The 22,620-nt window shown below is 33.5% G+C and overlaps 1 protein-coding gene across 4 annotated transcripts in view; it reads left to right on the top strand.

Annotated features, from left to right (window-relative positions):
* The first annotated feature begins 12,532 nt into the window (after nt 1-12,532).
* The window catches only part of LOC139095420 (protein muscleblind-like), a 35,902-nt gene continuing 25,814 nt past the window's right edge, over nt 12,533-22,620 (top strand). The window contains exons 1-3 of one of the 4 annotated variants that reach the window (XM_070646766.1): nt 12,533-12,745; nt 14,484-14,837; nt 14,917-15,438. In XM_070646766.1, coding sequence (XP_070502867.1) covers nt 15,253-15,438 — 186 coding nt within the window. In that variant the 5' untranslated portion in view covers nt 12,533-12,745; nt 14,484-14,837; nt 14,917-15,252. Of the gene's footprint in view, nt 12,746-14,483; nt 15,439-22,620 lie in introns of all 4 variants that reach the window. The other 3 variants (XM_070646767.1, XM_070646765.1, XM_070646768.1) reach the window with 3 other exon arrangements.

The raw sequence follows: 22,620 nt of genomic DNA, 5'->3' as shown, positions 1-22,620 counted from the left end.
GAATTTTTTTAAAATTTCAATTTCTTTAAAATTTGAATTTTTTAAAAATCTAATTAAATTTTTCTAAAAATCTAATTAAATTTTTCCAAATTCTTTTTTAATTTAATAGAAAATTTTATAATTTAAAAAAATGAAATTTCAATAGAAAGTCATATTAAAATGTTAAAATTCGTCTAACAAGGGTTCATTCACTTATTACGTAACGTGAAAAACTGACATATTGACCCTCCTGCCCCCTCCGTATCAAAATCTAAAAGCTTTAAATATTGAATTTTAATTAATTTAAAATTAAATATAACCTCAAACCTCAGGGATGGGCCTCTCAAGAACGTTACATAATGAGCAAATAGCCCCCAACCTATTCCACCAAAAATCTCAAAAACGACACAAAATCTTAAAAAAAGTCTTATAGACAATTCCTATTTACCTTAAAAATATCTTAATTACATTAACATAATAAGAGACATGTTACGTAAAAAAATTTCGATACATTTTAATTTCCATGAAAATGGTGAATTTTCTATTCTAAAAGAGAGGAAAAATAAGGTTAATATTAAGCAATCACATTACACGAGGTAAATGAAATGCGATGAGACACACACCAAAAAAAGAGAAAAGAAAGTTAATTAAAAAATGTTAATCAAAAATTAAACGGAAAAAAAGAAAAGAATGTCATCTTCGGATATCATTTTATTCACGGCGATGGATGTGACAGGAGTAGAATCAACTGTGCAGTACTTTTGTTTCGTATTTTCGTTAAACTTTTCCTTCCTGTATGGAATAAAGAATGAGATAATCTTGTGAGTTTACTTTTATTTTATTTATAATTAAATTGAAGTTTTTTTCTTTCTTTTCTTGTTTTCTTCATACTTTGTGTTTCCTCGTGCCTGACTGCTCTGTCGTGTTATTCTTGCCTTTTTTTTATGTCATAATATTTAAGTGTATAATTATGCACTTTTTACGCGTAGAAATTCTAGTGGGAAATTAATGTGGAATCATAAAAATTTTTTTTTTTGCTTCCTTTATTATTAGTGCAGTTTCCACTGGGATTTAAATGAAGTGTGGGTTCGTCACTTTGTCCACTTTTTATGTATTCATTTCATGTAATTATTCTTACACTTTGGATTATTATTGAAGTTTTTTGAGGGGAAATCTCATTATTTTTATGCATGTCAATTCTTTTTAGCTGGAATTTTAATTTAAATTTTTAATAATTTCTTGTTTACACCTTGTTGTTGGTATGGGTACAGGATGTCTTGACTTTGAGTGATTCTTTGGGAATGAGATGAGACTGATGTTGAGTTAATTCGGAGATTTGTCGATCTAGACTTCATTTTGAAAGGCTTTTTCGGTTAAGAAGTTATCTAGTTGCAGTTATATGTATGTATATTGAATTTGATTATGAATCCCGAGCGGCACATTGCGGCGAGCCACATTTCTAGCTCTGAAATTCACGAATGAATCAATCAACGACCGCTTTAACGTCAGGGCCACTTCATCTTACTGCTGATATTGCAACGTAGCGATTATTTAGATAACACGTTGTTCTGTTCATTCAGCTTAACAGGCTTTAACGTGAGCAACTACATTGTTCCAGTGGTATGGGCATTGGTATACGATACAGTTCCATACAATTAACCGGAGAAATCAGCAACTAAACTTGTAGATGACAAGAGAAAATGTGGTTTATGAAAATTCTCTCTGAAGATCGTTGAGCATCTTGAAAACAAGAAAACTTGGAAAATAGATGACAATACAGTGAAACTAACCAAAAAACTCTTAAAATTAATCAGTAAAATACATAACATTTATATATGAGATCTTGGAAGGTGGATACTGACAAAAGTCCCGATTAAAGCAATGTTGGCACTAAAACGTCTCTATGTTGCCTCATTAACTGTAAGACTCAATGATACTCAAATCATGTTCTATTTTGTGTCAATTTTTCTGCAAAAATGGAAATTCGACTCATTGTGCTGTTCGGGAATAGTATTGCACTTGATATTGTCAATTGGCAAGTGTTAGCCAGCGATAGAGCTAACTTTAGACTTCATCTTAGAGATACCATGGATCAAAATTGATATTTACAGCTAGCGAAGTAAGCAGCGAAGTAACAAATCTAATGACATTAGGACACCCATAAACTTGTTTATCTCCCAAAAAACTACTTTAAAGTTTGACTACTAAACAAAATAACCATAATCAACAAGCAGTCGCTGATTTGTCTACAATCTGAGATGGTAAATGTCTAGACAATTCGACAACTTTGTCCATAACTCACACAATAATATATTAATAGCCGATTCCCATCTTTATTTCTATTTTTAAAGTCAGATAAATAAACAACATAAATACTTAAATACCATAGAATATCTGAGTCTACCCAACACCACAAGCTTCTAGCTTGTATTCAAATGCACACAAATTAATTCACGAGATTAAATTTATTTTTACAATCAAAAGGTGTCGAGTTATTGAATTTTTTTTTCAACATCACGAACCATTCGACTGTCTGCAATTTTGTTTCGAAATTTGAATAAAGAATTGTTTTACCGTCGCTACTATTATTCCAACTGATATCCAAACGTTGGAAAATTACATTAATAATCATTTTCTTTTTTTTGAAAATTACGGACTACATGCCATGAACGATTTCTACATTTCCGAGTAGCACATGGTGGTAGGGTAAGGGGATGGTTTGAGTGTTTAGGTTTCCCGATGTTGATACCGTGACTGGGAATCCCGAATAGCACAAGTCGGATAGTTGGTCCAAAATCTGATACAGGCTGGCAATTTAACTGAATTTGACATCAAGTCAGAGTCACGTCGCCTTGAGACGGGATTTTCTATTGGTTCGCAATCTTGCACCGAGTCAGCGTGAGTCTGGAATGGCACTGCATTTAAACTGAATATCCAAACAAAGCCCGTGAGTATAATTGCTGCAATCGGATCCAGACATTAGGAAAGCCCAGTAAGCACTACGTCGCTATTTACGGACTTACTTCACAGGATGACTTAGACAGCTTTTTACACCGAAAAATGCAATTCACCGATTGTGCCGCTCAGGTATGATTCAGCTACGTCGTCAATCTAACGACAAGACGTGCAGTTGCCCTGACGTTACCACGACAGTTGCATCTTCCCCTATTTTTAAGTAAAAAACATGAAATCATGCCACAATGTGTTGCTCGGATATTACATATTTATTCAGAATTTCGCTACAACTTTTTTTTATTCGTCCCTAATTAAAGGTGATCGATAGAAAAAGCTGGTGCCTTCGTGCTTTACGTTATAAAATTAATTGAAGCTTTTAATCTTCTCGTAAAAAAATCCTTTGGCCTCTGAAGCTATAATGTTGTATTAAAATAAAAAATAATATACTATATACAGCACATATATCGACATATTCGAGTGAGTGGATACATAAAAGGAACTTGTAGCTTTTTTTTTATTCCTTTTTTTTTGTCGAAGCATGCATATTGATGTGAATGAGTAGAGTGAGAAATAAATTAGCTCTTTATTTACCTTAAGCGGAAGAAACTTTTAGTTTTTTTTTTTTTATTATAATGTGCCATAAGAACAGCACAAAATACTTTGGAATAGAATGAAAATAAATGTGTGAGTTGAATATCGGGGCGAGCGTGCATAATGTGATGTGTCGCGACAATCAGTCGCCATGAGGCCATGAAACCGTCGTCGGCTATGTCTATGGGGAAGCTTTTATATATTTTATTTTTTAAACTTAAGGAAGAGAATGGCAAAAAAATATGTAGGTCTCGATTATGATGACAATGTCTTTTTGATTGTATATATATTCTGTGGATGATGACATCATGTAGTGCTGGATATCTCTCAGAATCTTTTTCTTGTCGTTGTTGTTTTATGACATGAATTGCTTTATGATTTAGCGGATTTTTTTGCTTGCCGTCAGGCTCAATTTTTATTGACTTCGGGGGTTTTTTTTTGTGCTTGATATTGATTAGTAATGTGTATCAATTTCGATGTGTCATCACATTTTTTGTCGTTGATGTTCACCTTCATAGTTATTTTGAAGAGGGAACAATGACAAACATCAATTTTTTTTTGTCATATTTTTTAAAGCTTTTTTGTTGATTTCAAGTATATTGTTCAAAGACATGAATATAGGCTTATTGTTGACATCAAAATGAGAACTTTTTTTTTTTACAATCTATGGAAATATGTTTTTAGTGAATGTAGGTAATGGTGATGGTGTGATTATTGTACTCAATGATGTAAAGGTAGAATAAAGGGGCTTTTTGAGTTATTGAAACTTGAAGTCAATTTTAGGGGATATGAGGAACATGAGTTAGGGGGATTTAGAAGCACATGTTGAATTTTGTATGAATTTCCAGAATATTTGAGTCAAATTAACAATCTAACTGGATTGTAAGGAATTAGAACCTTTATTAGAACCTTCAGAATTTGGGATACAAGCTTCTTTTATGAATCTAGAAGAAAAGTTTCATTTAGAACCTTAAATATCCCAAAAGACACATAACCATGTGCCATTCTGAACAACTGTAATGTCTAAGTATTGCCCAAATGCTGGTCACATGGAATGCATCCTGAGAAATAATATAGCTAACATACAAATGCCACATGGCGCCGACTTGGTGCCATTTTGACATATACCGATGATTTTACATCAGCACTTTAGTTCAGACAACAATCTTAGACTATACCTTCTTGTGCTGTGAGCAACAGGACTTCGAATTCCCAGTCCAATGCTTAACCAAACCGCTACCTAGGCCATACTTTAATATGATCTATCAGTAGACTTACCTCCTCCTAGCTACACCCCTGATCTCTCCTCCAACACCTCTACAAAACCTAACTAGACATAAATTCACCCACAAATTCAACAAATAACACGAACAAAAAAATCATTCACGCTATCAGCATCTATGCCATCAGCAACAGTTCCCAACAAAAGTTTAGTTTGTGAAGCATTTTTTTTTATTCTACCATTCCGATTACTGATTGTGCGTTATCAATCATTGTCAAGGCCGATCTGCTGATAATTGTTGCTTACTAATAATAGATGTATCCTTGAAATATCAAGTTCATATTGAGAGATTTAGTGAGGATTGATGTTGTTTTGGTGTAGGGATGGGTATGAATTAGGGATTGGCCGACAATGCAGGTTAGCGGAATTTGAGGAACTATAAGATGCAGCTCAGAACTGCAGGAATTTAAATTGCAGCAAGTACAGACTTGATGTTAATGACCGAATCCTAGTATAAATAGAATATATCAAATTTGGTCCATGACCTTCCTCAGTTGGCGCCTGAAGCTGGTTCTATCGCTGACTACTGCTTGCCAATTACCACTTGCCAAGTGTGATACTAATCTCTATCAACAGCTTCTTGGATGTTGATAGAATATGGATTTTCAAGTTCCTTACAACCAACCGAATAATGCGCCCTAAACCACCGTACCCAAAACTACTTCCCGACCATCAATTGACACCTTTTTTTCCCTCCTAACTCCTGTAAAAGTCGTTAACTAAAAATAAATTTTCAAGCGAAAAATATGAAGTGGAAATAAAAAAAAGAAAAAATCTCCATCGTTTACCGTCGTAAATAAAAATTTACTAATTCACGTTTCAGCGTTCATCATTTCACAGGCACAGAACATTAGGTATTGTTTATTTTGTTGTTGGACTGAAAAGCATCCTTTTATGATACAGGCAAGGCGAGAGATGAGGAAAAAAAATTATGAATTATTTAAAAGCATTTAAATTAAAATTTGTTTCCCTTCAATTTCCCATCTCCGTACATCCACACCTTTTATTTTTGGTGTTTCACAACAGTTTTCATCGTCTGTCTATAAAAACCAAAAAAAAAAAACTTTAAGCGATTTTGAGAGTAGAAAAGTTTTTAACCATTTGTGATGCTTTTCGTAGTCTTCTTGGTATTCATTGTGTATACATATATGCAGATATGTATATATTTTGAATTGTTGAGGATATACAACGTAATAAGAAGACTAGTAGGTTTCATTACTCGTAAAAATAGAAAATTTAGATGCCATTTCTACCACATACCTGACTTTCATCATTCATGTTTTTTACTGTTTTCGTTATGTAAGCGAAGGGATGGGATTGTGTGGAAATGATGTGGATTGTTTATGGATGTGGAGAGGTGCTGTGTGATGCAAAGGGTTGTGTGGAAGATGAAGTAACGATAGTGACAAAGAAGCAAAGGTCATATAACCCGGCAGAGCATCTAGAGCCCCGATTAAAGAGTAGCAAGCTAAGGACTAAGTCATATATCAGTAGAAATGGATCTGAGGAATGGATCTAGATAAGGGTTCTTGATGCCGATGCCAGAATCAAGACCTGGATTCATCAATCAGTCTCGAACTCAAGAATTAGTCAAAACCAAGACTTTCTGAGTAGTTTCAGTCTTGGTCCTGGTGAAAGTTTCAGATTTGGTCTCGAGAATTTATCAATATCGAGTCTTTCTGGTTGGTTTCAGTCAAGACCCTGGTCTTAGTCTCAGATCTCGGTATCGAAAATTGGTCAATACCGAGTCGTTTGGATAGTTTGGGTCTTCTATCTCTGGTTTCAGTTTCATTCTGGAGAATTGGTCAATACCGAGTCTGTTTAGGCAGTTTCAGTCTTAGATCCTGGTCTCAGTCTCTGTCTTGAGAATTGGTCAATACCGAGTCGTTTCGGTTAGTCTTCAGTATAAGGTCTCTGGTTTCAGTCTCGGTCTCGAGATTTGATCAATACCGAGTCTTTCCGGGTAGTTCCAATCTTGGATCCTGATCTCAGTCTCTGTTTCAAGAATCTCTAGTTACCGAGACTTAAAGATAGATAGACTTAGATCTAAAGCCACTTTTAAATTCGAATTCTAGGACTCGAACCCCGACTCTTATACCGAAAACCCATGCTCCACCACTAACGATGCCCACCCCAACTACCATTCCAGCCATCATTTAAACACGACCCCTACCAAGGGCAAAGTACAGAGAAAAATATAAATGAGAAATGGAAACATATTGTACTTGATTATATGCTGCTGCCGCCGCCACCTTCATTTTGACAGCTCTCATTCTCCTACTCTTCCATTTTTTCGCTGCTGCTGTTGCTGATGCATTTTTTATTTCTTTATTTTCTCCTTCCTTCTTTACTACCTACCTTTTTTTTACCTCGTCTTGCTTTTCTTGTTTAATAAAAAATTTAGTTTGCGTCTTCATTTCCTCTTATTTTTTTTACTTCTCATTCCGTCCTTTTTTTGGGAATTTTAAAAGAATCTCTGCATATGTATGAAGTTGGCTTGGGTGATTGACTTGACTTGATTGGATTTAAATTCACATGATACAGATGATTCTTGAACCAATTTTATCTAGAAAAGTTATGAATCACATTTAGCATCACTTCCTCGATATTGAAAAAAACGGAACAACTTCTCGTGAAAAGTTTATGATATACATTTATAAAATATTCTCGAATGTTTGGCTTTTGAATCAATTTCAGTATTATTGACTTTGAAAATTAAATACAAGCAACAGTAAAAGTTTGATTGTGTGGATTTGCATATGATATAGTTTTAAATGGATCCGGAATAGCTGTTGGAGTATTTTTGTAGATGTGAGAAAAAGTTTAGTTTTGTTGAAGACTTGTTCATCTTAATTTACTTTAGTTTAAAGTTATTTTGAGAAGGTTTGAAATATTTGATTCAATATTCAAAGCAATGTCTGTATTAAGTGTCTCGTTGGGATGATTTCTTAGTATATATCGGACGTCATAATAGTTATAAGCCCAATGCATAAAAGAATTCTCAAGTTTTGAGAAAAGAGTGAAATCTAGATGAATGGTCTTATCATCTGAACAGGATTGAAATTGTAGGTGTTTTAAAGAAAAGTCAATTCAAGTTGGCTTGACTTGATTTAAAATTCAATCCGAATTCAAGTTCTGAATCTAAAGCTTTATCAAAAAACAGACTACCACAGCCTTAACAAGGAGATAATGATTAGAAAGTACGACTTGATTGGACAAACACTTCGTAAAGTAAATCTTAAAGAAAATGTCATTTGGCAAGAGACACAAGCTTATTAGTATTGAAATTCGCGTTCAGGAGTTCCAAAAATTGCTGAACTAGATTAGAACAGCAATGAATTAATGCCAGTATACATAAGCTCCACACAGCAGCATGATACATGCATGTAAGTAGATAAGTATCCTGAATCATTTAATCAATCGAAAATCCGGCAACAGACTGATGTGCCTCTTATTTGTAGTCAGATTCAGAGTCAGAGTTAGAGAGTTAGAGTGAGAAATAGAGTCAGAGTTGACCAGCATAATGTCTGTTTGACTTTGAATTTAGCACCAATTAAGATTCACGCCACCTTGATGCTGGATTTGAGATTGATTCGCTGGCATGGAATCAGTAAACAACAAGATTAAGTAAATAAGTATGTAATTTAGTACGAACGTCTTAATTCAAAATAACCTCTTATTCGCATCCGCCTTTATCAAACTCATTTCCTTATTTCATTCTAAAATTAAATTCGATTCTCAAATTTTCTTCGGTTCTCAAGCACGTTCTTCGATGTCCTTCGATTCTAAAATTGTATCCACTCCTCTTTATATAATAAGTAAGTTCCTATTTTTTTTTGTTGTTGCACTATCTCTTATTATAATCAGCCATTTTTGTGAGTTCAATGTAAACACGTGCCTAGAAGTATTCATTTAAGCCCATAAAAACACAAGTTTTGCTACTAAAAATAATCAAAGGAAATGATAATCGGCTTGTTGGCCTCGTTGAGCTCTTATGACTCAAAATATATTTTTTTTTCGAAAGATATTCTTCTAATCAATAAAATTTAATTGTTATTGATTTCGATTTTCTTATTGATTGATGTCATCGACAATAAGCCTGTATTGACTGTAATAATCTTCCATTTCGTATATTGTTGATGATGACTTAATTTCATTGCCTTATTATCATCGAAAGCAAGTTTCTAAGTTTTTGAAAAATGATAATCTTTTATATTCAAGAATACGTGCTGTATAGGACACCTTAATAGAACAGCAAATACCTTAAAAAATTAGTTTTCGGTACACAAAGGAGGAAATTCTTTAGTAATAACCAAATAAATGACAAAGCATTACACAAATCCAATCATTGATATTATCTTAAACTAATAAAGACTGACATCAAGTTGTCATGTTGTTGTTTTAATGAAAGTCAGATTGGAAAAGTTATTGAAAAGTGTGTTAGCGCATTTCAATGTGATGTTGATATTTGTGGATGTAATTGATGGAGATGGACAGTTTGACTAGACTAGATGTTGTGTTTGTTGAAGGATTTATCTGATGCTTTAGGGATGGTTGGGAATTTGAGGATTTAAAAATGAGGAGCGATGAGTAAAGGAGTTTATAAGGTTGGTAGTAGTTCTCAGTCAATGAAGAGTTAGCAGGGAAAGCACAAGGTGTAGAAGAATGCTGAAAATACAGCCCTATGCCAGCTTGACTCTACCCTTAGGCAAAAAAATCGATGAAATCCAGTTTTAGACTAGTGACAAATTGGATTTTCGAATTTTTTACCCCATGGGCCTTCCGGGTATGAGATGCTAGATATGCTAGATATTTGAGCACTTATCAGTCTCAAATCCAGATCTTTGTATATTATTCAATATATTGAGAGATAAGTTATGTAACCGAAAAGTAAGTGGAGTAGGAATATTCTAAATTCCAGCACTAGGTTGACTCGACTCTGACCGGAAAGTGAATTTCATCGAGACCGATTTGGGTAAAGTCTTGAAAAAGTCACACTTACCCATTTCTACATTGTGTGTTTTTCGGAATAAATCAGGTCCTAAAACGTATTTTTTTCCGGAGCAATTCAGGTCCGACAGTTTTTGGTTTGATTAGTTGGAAAATCAAAGAACTCATTGAAAGAAACTGTCGATTAAGACAGTATTAATCTAGAACTCGGAAATCAGTTAGCGTAGCCTACGATTGAGCTGGTTTAGGGTCATCTAGATATACTATTCTCTTGACATTGAGTCATCTCCATATCAGAATTCCATTTCTTTGCATTTACAAAAATTTCAATTCAAGAATTAAAATTTCAAAAAAACTTCATATAAACACCTTAGTCACATCCTACAACAAATGTTTACCAACCACAAGTAATGGTAAATTCCCAACATTAAACTTTCTATTTTTATCCTCACAACGAAAGTTAAACTTTCCACAACCCACACATATTCAATATGATTCATAAAACAAATATCTTCGACAAAATGAATCCAAGACTTAAAATGACCACCAACGTCATAAAATGCGCTAAATTACGAAGAGGACAAAGAGAAAAAAAAAATCCATTTTTTTCATTCACTTTCTTATGTGGATGCGACAAAGTTTTGCTACAGCGCGTTGCGTACGTGATAACAAAACTTCATCATTAATAACGGGATCTTAAGCTTTGGAGAAAATCCTCCAATGCGTATCGGCACACAAGCACACCGAACAAATGGCCTCAAGTATAAAAGAGAGACATTTTGTGAATTATACAAGTGTCAATAGCTTAAATCAAATATTCCAATCACAACTTTCTGATTTCTTTCAATTAATCTTTATTAATAAACGTCCATTAGTGTTACTTTATGCTACCTTCGTGATCAACTGTATTGAAATGAATAAATAATGTATAAGAGGATTTAGTTCTCACCTGAATCCATTTATTTTTGAATATTTTTCACTTCCTTTATCGCCTATGAACTTTTCCTTTGACAAATTTTTACTTTGGTTAGAAGTTTTTGACTTATTTACTTACTTTACTTCTTGTGGGTGAAAATCATTAAAATTTAATCTTAAAAATGATGAGTAAATGGGCTTATTGACACGAGTTTTGATTGATAGGAATGAGATAAAATATTTTTATGCAAATTAAAAGGATTTTTTGGTTGTTTTAAAATTATTCAGATTTTTGTGGCACGTGGTTTGATGCGGTCTGATTCTATTTTGGGTATGATTGATTTGGTGATAATTTGGGATAATTTTTAGAAGAGTTTGATGATTTGTTGTGAGGGTATGAAGATGTGTTGCATTCAAAATTGCAGGAGGGCGAGGTATATGGGATATTAATTGATGCCTGATAGATAGGGTGACATAAGGTCTCTAATAAAGTCCTAAGTAGTATCCTCATTTACTTCGACCATGGATCACAGTTGATTCGTACGGTAGCGAAGTAGTAAGTAGGTAGTATCCTCATTTACTTACTTCGCTGGCCGTACAGAACAATTGAGATCCAGAGCCTACTTCATCAGATGTCTAATTTTAAAATTCATTAAGATTTTCATTAATTTCATGCAGAGTTTGTCCAAAACTGCAGGTTTTCAGGCTTGGTCAAACTATAAGGCAACAAAAAAATTGCAGGTTCAAAGCCTAACCCTAATTGCATGTAAATTAAATGTAAATTTATCCTGTCAATATCAATTTTTATAGCCCACTTTACCTTAAATTCAGAAATCAAAATTCATGCAAAAAATCCATTCCGAAATCAATAAAATAAAATTTTCATATGCCATAACTTCCGTTACATTTTTTACCTTATGCTAAATTCTCAGACGAATTGCCAATTATCAACAAAAACCCTTTTTATCGGAGTTACGAAAGTATAAATACTTATTTCTCACGTCATAATATAAATAAACCTCAATTACCTATATTTAGAGCAGTAAAACAAAAAACTCATTGTTGAGTACAAAATTAAGTATACGATGGAAATAGGAAGGAGATCATAATGTCAACTCATTTGTCAAAAGCAATCAGTTGAGTGTAAAATTCATAGAATTGTAAATAAAAATAAAATAAATTTTCGATATGAATTTTTCATTTATATATATTAGGGGTAGTGTGAGTAGATGAACAATGTGGTGCCGACAAAAAGATCAACAACCACTAGATGAATCTCTCATTTTTTTAATTTTTTTTTGTTCTGATAATTTACTTCACAATTTTTCAATTCTATTTCGTTTCTCGTCTATGTGTCGTGTCGTGTATGTGGCATGAGTCATCGGCATAAAAGCCATCCTTCACTTCCTCATAGCGACAAATTTTTCCTTTTTTTACATTGTCGGTTCTTGGTGACTTCTTCTTCTTCTTTAATCCACGACACACGAGAAAAATCGGGGTTTCTTGCTCAATTTTTTTATGGATAAATTGAGACGTAAAAAGGAGAAAATCTCTCGGAATTAGAATTGCTCACTCACTAACACAGACAAACTAACTTTCGCTTGACTCTCTCGAAAGTCCTTTGACTCTCTGACTCTCTTTTGGCTACTCTCACTTACATGACTAAAATTCTCTCAATTTTCAGTCGAAAAACTGCAAAAGGAAAGCGGAAAAAAGAGAATAATGAAAAAATATGCTTTCTGTATGAGGAACTAAAAAAAAAAAAAATTCTGTATGTACGGAAGAAATAGAACACAACTCACAATACAATTTTAGTCCTGCTTCAACCTTACATCATTTCAGATTAATTTTTTATTCCTTCCTGAATAAATATTAAAAAAAATATATAAAAATATAAAAATAAGAAGAAAATTTGTGTTGTAAAAAAAAGATATTTAATTTAGGCACAGCGGCTAGAAATTTTTGTAATTTTTTTAGACTTTTTTGCCAGAGTTGCAAAGTCAAAAAAATTGTTGGACATTGAAAAAAAAAAAATCAAGTGAAATTCAACAGATATTGAATAAAAATAATATTGTAAGTAATTATATATCCATAGCTATACTAAAAATGTGAAAAAGGAAAAATTGACAGCGGTCAATCGACAGTAGAACTTATCATAATTCCTACATTGCCAAGATGAAATAATGGAAGTAGAAGAAAAGAAAAAAAGTAAATTAATGTAAAATAAAGTAGAATAAAAAGTGGAAAGTTATATAACGTCCAGAAAAGAATGGACATGAGAATGAATAAGTTTTTCTTCTTTTTTTTCTTTCTTCATTCGATTATCATCAAGTATGAAATGAAAAAGTAGTAATGAATTGCATTGCGGATGACCCGGCTTGAGAGCGAATTTTTTTTTTGAGAAGTCGGAGGGATTTTTGTGGGTTTTTTTTTGGCAATATTTTGGAATGTTTTGCGATATTTTGAAATATTTTGCGACATTTTTAAATTATTTTGAAATATTTTCAAAGAATTATTTTAAATAAAATTCAATTGTGAGAAGGAATAATTGTAGGATTGTTGAGATTTGAACCTTTGTCTTAATTTGGGAATTTAGAGCATTTTTTTGTCGAATTTTTGTGAAATATTTTACAACTTGCGAAGTAAAGATTTTAAGTTAATTTTAAGATTTTTGTTCAATTGTCAGCATGTACAGTGACTAATTTTAAGTTATTGTTGTGCTTCCGGAAGCTAACATTACTGTCTTTATATTGTTAATAAATTCATTCGTTATTAATAAAACTTCAAGAGGACAAATAAACGTTATAACTAGTTGAACCTGTAAAGTTAATGAAAAGTTCTTATGTAATTTTGTTCACTTGTTAACGACCATGAAAAAATTGTGGATCATCTGGTTGCAATTGCACGTGAATTTGAACTGCGACAAGATTTGATGGTTTTTGATGATTTTGATAATTCTACAAAATTTGATAAAACTTTCCGATACAAATTAAATCCATGACTTCCAAGTGTTCTTCGTGATAACATTGAATTGGGACAAGATTTGATGAAGTTTGGACCAAATTTGGCAAAATTTGAAGATATCTGTCGTTAGGTTAGAGCCGCTTTAGACTTAGACCTGATTTTTTAAATTTTTTTTTAAAAGGCCAAAGGCAAATGGTGAAGAAAAGAATTAATATCCGACCTTAGGCTTTGATGACTCAATTTAAAGGCTGAATTAATATAAATTCAGATAAATCCTACAATATTCAACAATAATTGCATCCCTAGGTCAAATTTTCCGTCTTTTTATACTCCTTATGGCTATATTTACTTTTTACCTCCTTGTCCCTATATTTACTTCTTATTTCCTTGGCTGAAGAACACGACATTGTCATGCTGAGAGAAGAGTTTTTAAAAATCTTGTGCCTTTCCGCTTTTCGAAATATTTAACAGAGCTAGAAGTCGACTCGAATTTAGTATGAAAAATTGGCTCTAGTCAACTTGACACTATACAAAATTCGAGTCGACTTCTAGCTGATCCGTTATGTAGCTGCAATCTAGTCCCAATCCGTTCCAATCAACCTGACATATAACTTTATTGAAAACTAGTCAAACAAACAAACAGGTGGACTAATGGACAGACTGTCAGTCAAACTATAGACACTCCTTATCTCTCACCATAAGAATATATCCTTAAAAAAAGGAGAGAGAAAAAAAAGGCAAAGGCAGAGAAAAGATACAATTTTCCTATTTTATCGTTTAGGCATATACTTTTATTTTTATCACATTTTCTTTACGATATTTTTTTTTTCTTTATCTTTATTTATAGCCACCCCACACACAGATACACACACCGTAGTGCAAGAAAAGAAAAAAAGTATAATATAAACATAGGAAATTCCGTACCAAAAAATTTTTTTTCATCATCATTCTCGCCTTTGTGTGTTCTTATCACTATCACTTGCTGACCCTGATAGGAAAAGAAAAGAAAAAAAAACAATTTTTTTGTGTGAAGTGTTAAGCACGACGAAGTGAGAAAAAAAATCATTTTTTTTGCACATCGAAATTTTTGTGGATTTTTTACAAAGCTGAATTGTGACAAGTTTGACATTCAAAAGTGTTTTTGTGATAAGAATTTAATTTTAAAATTCCGGAAAGTCGATTCGAAGGAACAAAAAAAAAGGTTGAATGTGTGTTTTTTTTGCATATTTATAGTCGACAAAAAGGAATAATAATAATATTAAGATATTTTAATTACTCAGTGTGATAATTGAAAAAGGAAGTGTGAAATAATTACGGTAGCGTTTTTCACATTTAAAAAAGTACACAAAAAAGTGAAAAATAATAACAATAACAGAGAGAAGAAAGAAATAAAGTAATTTAATTAAAATAATATTCCATAAATTTAATCATCATAAATTTGGATAAAATTAACACATTTTCGGTTAATACCTAGAGTCGGTGCGCAAGTAAAAATTGAATTAATTATCATTTACATAGACCCCGCATAGAAGACAGCAAAAGAAAGGAAGTAAAAAAAGAAAATAATTTTTTTTGTGTATAAGAAAAATAAAAAAATATAAATATAAAAATAAGCCATGGCAATGGTAAACATGAGCAATTTAATAAATGGAAAGGACTCACGATGGTTGCAACTTGAAGTTTGCCGTGAATTTCAACGAAATAAATGTTCACGTCCAGATACCGAGTGCAAATTCGCTCATCCACCAGCAAATGTTGAAGTTCAGAATGGTCGAGTAACAGCTTGTTACGACAGCATAAAGGTGAGTTTTATACATAAATTTTTTATATGACAGGACGATAAAAAAAAAAAACCTTTGGAAATTGCTCAAAATAAATATTTTTTTTTTACAACATTTTACATAATTTTCAAAAGTATCAAAACATTATGTTGTAGACCTGCCGGGATGTTGTCGTGGAGAAATTGTCTTAAAGCTTGAAATTTTAATGAATTTTTGTTCGAAATTTGTTAATTTAAAATTTAATTTAAGATTATATTTGTTGGATCTGACAGAAATAACAAATCCAGGAGTGGGGGACTCAAACCCAAGTCCTACGACTTTCGGTTGCATGCTCTTACTACTAAGCTTACGGGATCTGACAGAATTAACCCGGGATCTGATAGAAATAAGCGGATTCCAGAGTGGGACTTGAACCCAAGTCCTACAATTTCTGATTTTCCGGTTGCATACTCTTACCACTGAGCTATCAAGGGTTATTCGGCTACATAGCAAAGTACCATACATAAATTTAACATTTTCTGCATCCCTCTTACTTCTGCACTACCCCTAAGAGGCAAAGAGACATGCTTTCATGGTATAAAAAGACCACCGGTACCTAAAAGCAGTCTCTTTGCCTTTAAGGATCCCAATGACATTCCTTTGAAAGTTCATTACTGGAATTCAATTCCAACAACATTTTTTGAGCATCTTTAATTAAAAATTCAGACTTTAAACTCAAAATCACCTCCCAAATCCTCCCAAACTTCCAATCACATCCCAATCTCATCTCCAGCATAAATTACCATAAGTCATCTAAGAAACATCTTGATACTTTTTTATTTTTAATTCTCATGCATGACACAAAAAAAAGAAATCCTGTTGAATTTTTCACTTCCCTATCGACCACATACACATTTTTCCTAGATATCAGCAGTGCATCGTCTCAAAAACATATGAGTCATGTGGATATTTTATGTTTGTGTAAAAAAAAGAGGGGAATAGCCGTCTAGTCACATGTTGGCATCAAAATCATTTCAAATATTATGTCGATATATATATGCACACTGAGCGATCAATCATGAGTTCGTGGAAATATATGTGAATTTTCGATGAACTGTGTAGCATGATGCAATACATGATTATCGATGACATAATGCCGATAAGAAGAAGTTTTTTTTGTGAAAATGGAAGGAGAGTTTTTTGTGAATTTACGGTAAATTTCGTGGAACAATCTGCATAATCTGTACAAACAGTGAAAGATTCTTGATTTTTTTTCCCATGTAGAGAATTGAGCGGAATTAATTTTCAAAGAAAAAATTTTGTCTGTTTGAGGATTAAAAAAAATTTTTTTTTGAAGTGGTTTTTAGAAGGAAATTTGGAAGTGCTTTTCATGGGAAAATGTTTGATTTGGAATATATCATGAGATGAGACGGATGTGACTTGGATGTTGGGGTGATGGGGGTGTTGATGCGTGAATTGATGGGTGTTGCTGTTCATCTAGTGCTAAAGAAGGTAAGACAACCTTTTTGGTGCAGCGACACATCTTGCGGCAAGCCACGGTAGAAACCGGTCGATTCTTGTCATTTCCAAACATACCAGTGTGCCGCGGCACGCATGGAGCCCATCATTGAGCGAATAAGTTAGCTAGAAATTAGAACAATCAGCCTCAACTTCTACTAACCAATCCCAAGCCTCAAAAACCCAAAAACCAACACCAAAACCAATCAAACCCCAAAAACCCCTTCAATTTCCCACACCAGAACCCCCCAAAAATACTCAAATATTCACAGACACTAAGCAATTCCAATACATAACTAAACTACAATCTCAAAAAACTCTTCAAATATTGATATCCATAAAAATTCAACGAGATTTATATCATCAGCATAAATTACCTTAGTAGCAAAAATTTTTCAACTTTTCCATAATCACTACTAATATTCTCTTCTATATCCATAATTGCACTGACACAAGTACCAAAGCTTGAAGAGCAAAAATGATTTCTTTTATAAATAATCTAGAATCGCGCTTGATAAAGTAAAGAGAGAAACTGCATAAGTAGCAGCTTATTAAATATTAATAACATGAATGCGATTCCAACGTTTTTTTAGAGTACAAAGCATGTAATAGAATTAGAAGCTCGAAGCGCTTTTTTTTTTGTGTGATATCATTTGGAGTGTAAAAGTCACTGAATTTCTCACGGTTTTAAATAAGTTCTTATTAAGGAAGGGGGTTGTTTGGAAGTGATGTACATTGGAGATTGAGGGGTGTTGGATTCAGGGGTAGGGTACTTTTCTGGCTGTATGGATAAATTGCGATTCATAGACTCTAATGCAACGCAACTGTAGAATGCTGTGAGTAGAGGTGGTTACGATTATTCGATCCTGCGGCTAGCTATAAACTTGGCATTCGTAAATCTTGTGGATTACCAAGTTTATAGCTTTGTAGATCGGAGCTGTACAAACTCCTATGCACCACGGAGCACTATGGTGGTAAACTGCGACTGAAAACGGTGGAAACAACATGGCATTCCCAAAAATGGCAATCCAGTGCGTCGCGAGACATTGTTTGACCAACTCTGATGGAGATATTAGGTCGACTTATTGCAGTCTCTTTCAGTCAAACTGCTGTTATATCCCGATTAGACAAATTATGTCATAACTAGTTAATGCTCAGTTGATGACTAGTTCTAAAGGAATTTTGTCCATTCAAGGTTACCAACTATCAATGCTAGTGCAGCGCTGTCACTATCAAAAGTCCAGGCATGCTTTTGATAGCTCATTTAGCTGTATAATCTTTGTATTAATCATTTAATGCAGAAAATGCTGTTTTTGGATGTAATTTAGATTAATAAGTGTGTCCTGGATCATAATTTGCGTAACATTAGTCTAGAGTCAGGGACCCATGCCCTCCAATAGCCTCCTCTGGCTACACCCTTGACTACAGTGCATCGCACAGCTCTACTCTCCCTCTTCATACCCCCAAGTACCAGTAGACATCATTCATGAATCTCCCACAAAAACTCCCTTAAAGGAACTAAAGATAAACTCTTTTCATTCCATTTTACCATCCTTTTGTTCTCTGAAAAGTATGAAATCTTTTACAAAGTTTTTTTTTTATTCTCCTCAAACACTTTTTGTGTCTCATTGTTTTGTTGTATTCTCGTGCAATTTTTATTCATGAAAAAAAAGGAAAGAAGTGTAGAGTAGAAAAAAAAAATTAAATTACCTTACACGAGCGTATCTTCTGTTTCACATCTCTTTATTTTTTTCAACGCTTACAATTTTTGTGTTTCTGCTGTTCAGGAGGAACTGTACTCTCATCCATATTACTCGTTACCACGTTAGAAAAGCATAAAAAAATACGAGAAACGCACACACCGATGATGATGATAATATAGCCACATAGATTTTCATCCGTTCTTATAAACACTAACTATATATGTACATGCTCTGCTGTTCTGTATTTGAAAAAATTTCATGTGCTGGGCGAAAAAAAAGTACAGAGAAGAAAAACGTGATTCGAATAATGTTATGACTTTTTTTTTGGAAAAATATATAAAAACATGGAAGAAAAATTCTCTTTTTTTCCTTCCAATTTTTATACTATGGATAGACTCGACGGTTCAATTATTTAATTTTCACAAGGAGCAAAAAAAAAGTTTTCTTTTTTTAAAAAAAATAATACGTTCCATAAAAATCGAAATAAGATGGATAAGATGGGGTTGTATGGGATGAGTTGTGGATTTTGGCGCATTTTTTCTGAGTTTTGTGGCTGGAAATGGACCTGGAAGGCACAAGACGATATAATGGTTGAAATTTTCATCTTCATGCTGACTTGACTATAGCTTGGAGCTAGATTTCATCATATTTGGGATAAAACAAGAGTCACGCTGGCCTGAGACAGGATTTCAACCATTTCAACATCATGTTTTTGGGGAGGAAGTTAGGGCATAATATCCTTAAGACTAGTAACTTTTCATACAATTTGTCCATTCATACCATTTCTCAATACCAAAACTTCAGTGATCCACCACCTTGTGCAAATTCTCAGTCGACACGTTAAGCTGCTATTTTTTCTACCTTGTTCTGCGTCAAAATCAGCTTAATTTTTGACAATTTTGAGAAAATTTTTCAGAAGCTTGAAGTCGACTGAAATTTTACATGCATTCGAGTTAACTTTTCCATACAAATCCTCAATATAACTACAAGGACATGAGGACAATCTCACCACACCATCCAACAATTCCAGCTACTACACACAACCTCCATACACACACATTGTTTGAACTCAATGAAAATAAAAAAAATAGAAGGAAAAAAAAACTTCATGCTGATGACATTTGGCAAATTGATGAAAAAGCGTGATGAATTTGCAAGTAGAATTATTTTAGAGTTTTCTTCCGTATCAGTCGTATACACACATATCGTGGATCTATAATTCAAAGAAGGATGCTAGCAAATTAAATTTGTGTAAAAAACTATAAAGAGCTTCTTAGGAAAAAAGGAATTGAGAATGTAGTCAAGTTTTATCAAGTCTTGAGGCTTGATATTTTCGATTTAGAAGAAAAAATGGAATTGAAGGTGGTTGTGAGGAGGTTGATGATGTAGAGATTGTAAAGAAATGTTGAAGGTAGAGTTGGTATGGCTCGAATTTAGAGATTCTCTCACTGAAGTCTTATGAATAAGAGTAGAACTCTGAATTCCAGACGTCTTAGCATGTTAGCTAGCATTCACAATGGAATCTCGACTGCTGCCAACTGCAACAGCCTCAAAAGTCAACCACCATCAATAAACAGAGCTTTAAAATTCCAAGAATCTATAAAGAAATTGCATACAGAATTCCTCAAAGCAATAGCAAGGTTAGATCCCTAAAAGTTCAATTCCTCACTACCAATCATTTCCAACAACCCCTAATCTAACATTGAGTAAATTTTCATTATTAAGTCATACCCAAAAAGTGCCAAAATAAGCATAAATGCCACAAAATAACATGAAATTTGCAACTTCATATTACATGCCGCCCTTTTCTTCCACTCACATCCACAGAAAGGAGAGAGAAAAATACTGCAATAATTTATTCAATTTAAACTTCCCATCCCTTGACATAACATCTGAAAAAAAACGAATGGATGGAAAACCCCCCTCCAGCAAAAAAAGAAATTTTCTTTCTCTATTTTCTCTCTTTTATTACTTTCAAGGGATGTCGAAAAATTGAATAAACAATAAATTAGTCGAATTTAATTTAAAAAAATGAGATAGAAAACTGCAACATCTGATTAATTTATGTTTAAATATTGTTGTATTTTTGTGTTCAACAGTGTCTGCACTTTTCTGTAGTCAGTGGTGGGAAACCTTTGGTGTTTCAGGGTACAACCACGAAGGAGCTTCGTCCGATATTCGAATTCGATATTCGCCATTTTCGAAATTCGATTCGATTCGGAATTCGAAATTCAAATTCGATTCGAAATTCGGTCGAAATTCGGACGAGGCATCGCAAATAGCACTCTTTGTTGGTAAGCTTCGACTAAAATCGCAAATGACACCCTTAGTGGTAAGCCTCGACTGAAATCACACAAAACACTTACTTCATTTACTTTGCTGGCCGTACAGATCAATTGTGATCCATGGCCTCCCATAGATATCGTCTTAAACTGGCTCTATTGCGTGCTAACTCCCGATTTAATGTTCAACACTGTTTCTATCGACAGCTTCCTTCCATGGGTACCCAGCACATAGTTCATGGTATTTCCAACACACTAGTGCAGTTGTGGACATTCTGTATGCCGCGACACACTAGTGCCACTGGTTTTGGTCGGTTTCGGTAGAGGCTAATCACTAAGGTGTGCCGCGAAAATTAAACTAGTGTGTTGGACAAGCTGCGTTCCGTTGCAAGTTTTTTTGTAAGTGTCATGAATCCTATGTCACATGAGGTTTCGATCGAGGCTAACAACTAAGGTGTGCCGTGAAAATTAAAATATTGCGCATTACTAGTGAAGTGCCGTGAATTAGAAACTGACAGAAGTTATTCAATGGCAAATCCAACTTCCGACGAAATCTAAATGTGGCAACCGACAAAAAAGTAAGTTCCGCATCACACAAGTTACCCACCACTGCTCCACACCAACTGTGTGTTAATTGACATAGATGACAAAGTTTCTTTCGATTCACATTTCCCATAAATTGATTGTATTCACACAAAATAATAGCAATGGATAATACAAAACACATATATATGTGTGTATTTGTATATTCCATTTGTGTGACAATAGTGAAAAGGAAATAAGTTGATAGATCGAATAGGGAGATATAAAATAAATAAAGAAGTTGAAACAATTTTTTCTGATTTTTTTTTCCTCGTTGTGTATATATTTTTTGGAGAGAAATAAACATGCATGCACAAAAGAAATTAGATTTCTCATTCCACACAAAAATCCTTAATTTATCTATAAAACAGAGAATGAGGAATAGAAGACATGCTGTATGTGCTGAAATGAAAATGTGCTGTCGCTAACACAAAAAAAAAGTTTTTTTTTTTAAATTTTTTTTCCCTGTTATCATCCGTCTCTTCTTATGCCGATGTTATGTGACAGAATTTCACTTCATAGACTCTGTATTTTTTTTTTCGTGTGTGCCAAAAGGCACAAGTATTGTTGGATAAATTAGCAAACATGTATATACGCTGTATACACATAAAGTTGATTTCTTTTTATTTCTTTTTTTTTTGGTGTTCATCGTCATGCGGCAATTTAATGAAGGACAATGAAGTCTATCTATTTGGATTATTATCGCATGATATCGGAGTATAATGTCACATGTATTGGGGTTAGTTAGGTATTGCGTAAGGCTAAGTGGATAGCTATAGTGGTGTGTTGACTTAATTGATTTGAGTTTTTTGAGAATTGGAAGTGGAAATGAGAATAAAATTGGCGCCAGACTGGCGGGATTACTGCCAAGGATCAGATTTGATGAAATTTGGACTCAAGATTGACTCAAGTTGTACACATGGCATTCTGGAGACATATTCTGTCATTTCTACATTGTTTTTAGAAGGCAGACCAATCTTATGTTGGAAACTCAATAAGACATCATGACATATGGCACTGGAATTGAATCTATCCTACCATACCTCGATCATAGTCCCGAATAACACAAGTTGATTGATAGATCCAAAGTTTGGCACCAAGTCGGATGACTTTGACATGATGCCTGATTCAAACCGAAT

Source organism: Chironomus tepperi, unplaced genomic scaffold (genome assembly GCF_022539635.2).
Source record: "Chironomus tepperi strain 1889 unplaced genomic scaffold, CSIRO-AGI_Ctep_v1 contig_364, whole genome shotgun sequence".
In the NCBI taxonomy this organism is placed as follows: Eukaryota; Metazoa; Arthropoda; class Insecta; order Diptera; family Chironomidae; genus Chironomus; species Chironomus tepperi.
Note: the sequence above shows the minus strand (reverse complement) of the source record. Positions and strands in the feature narration are given on the sequence as shown.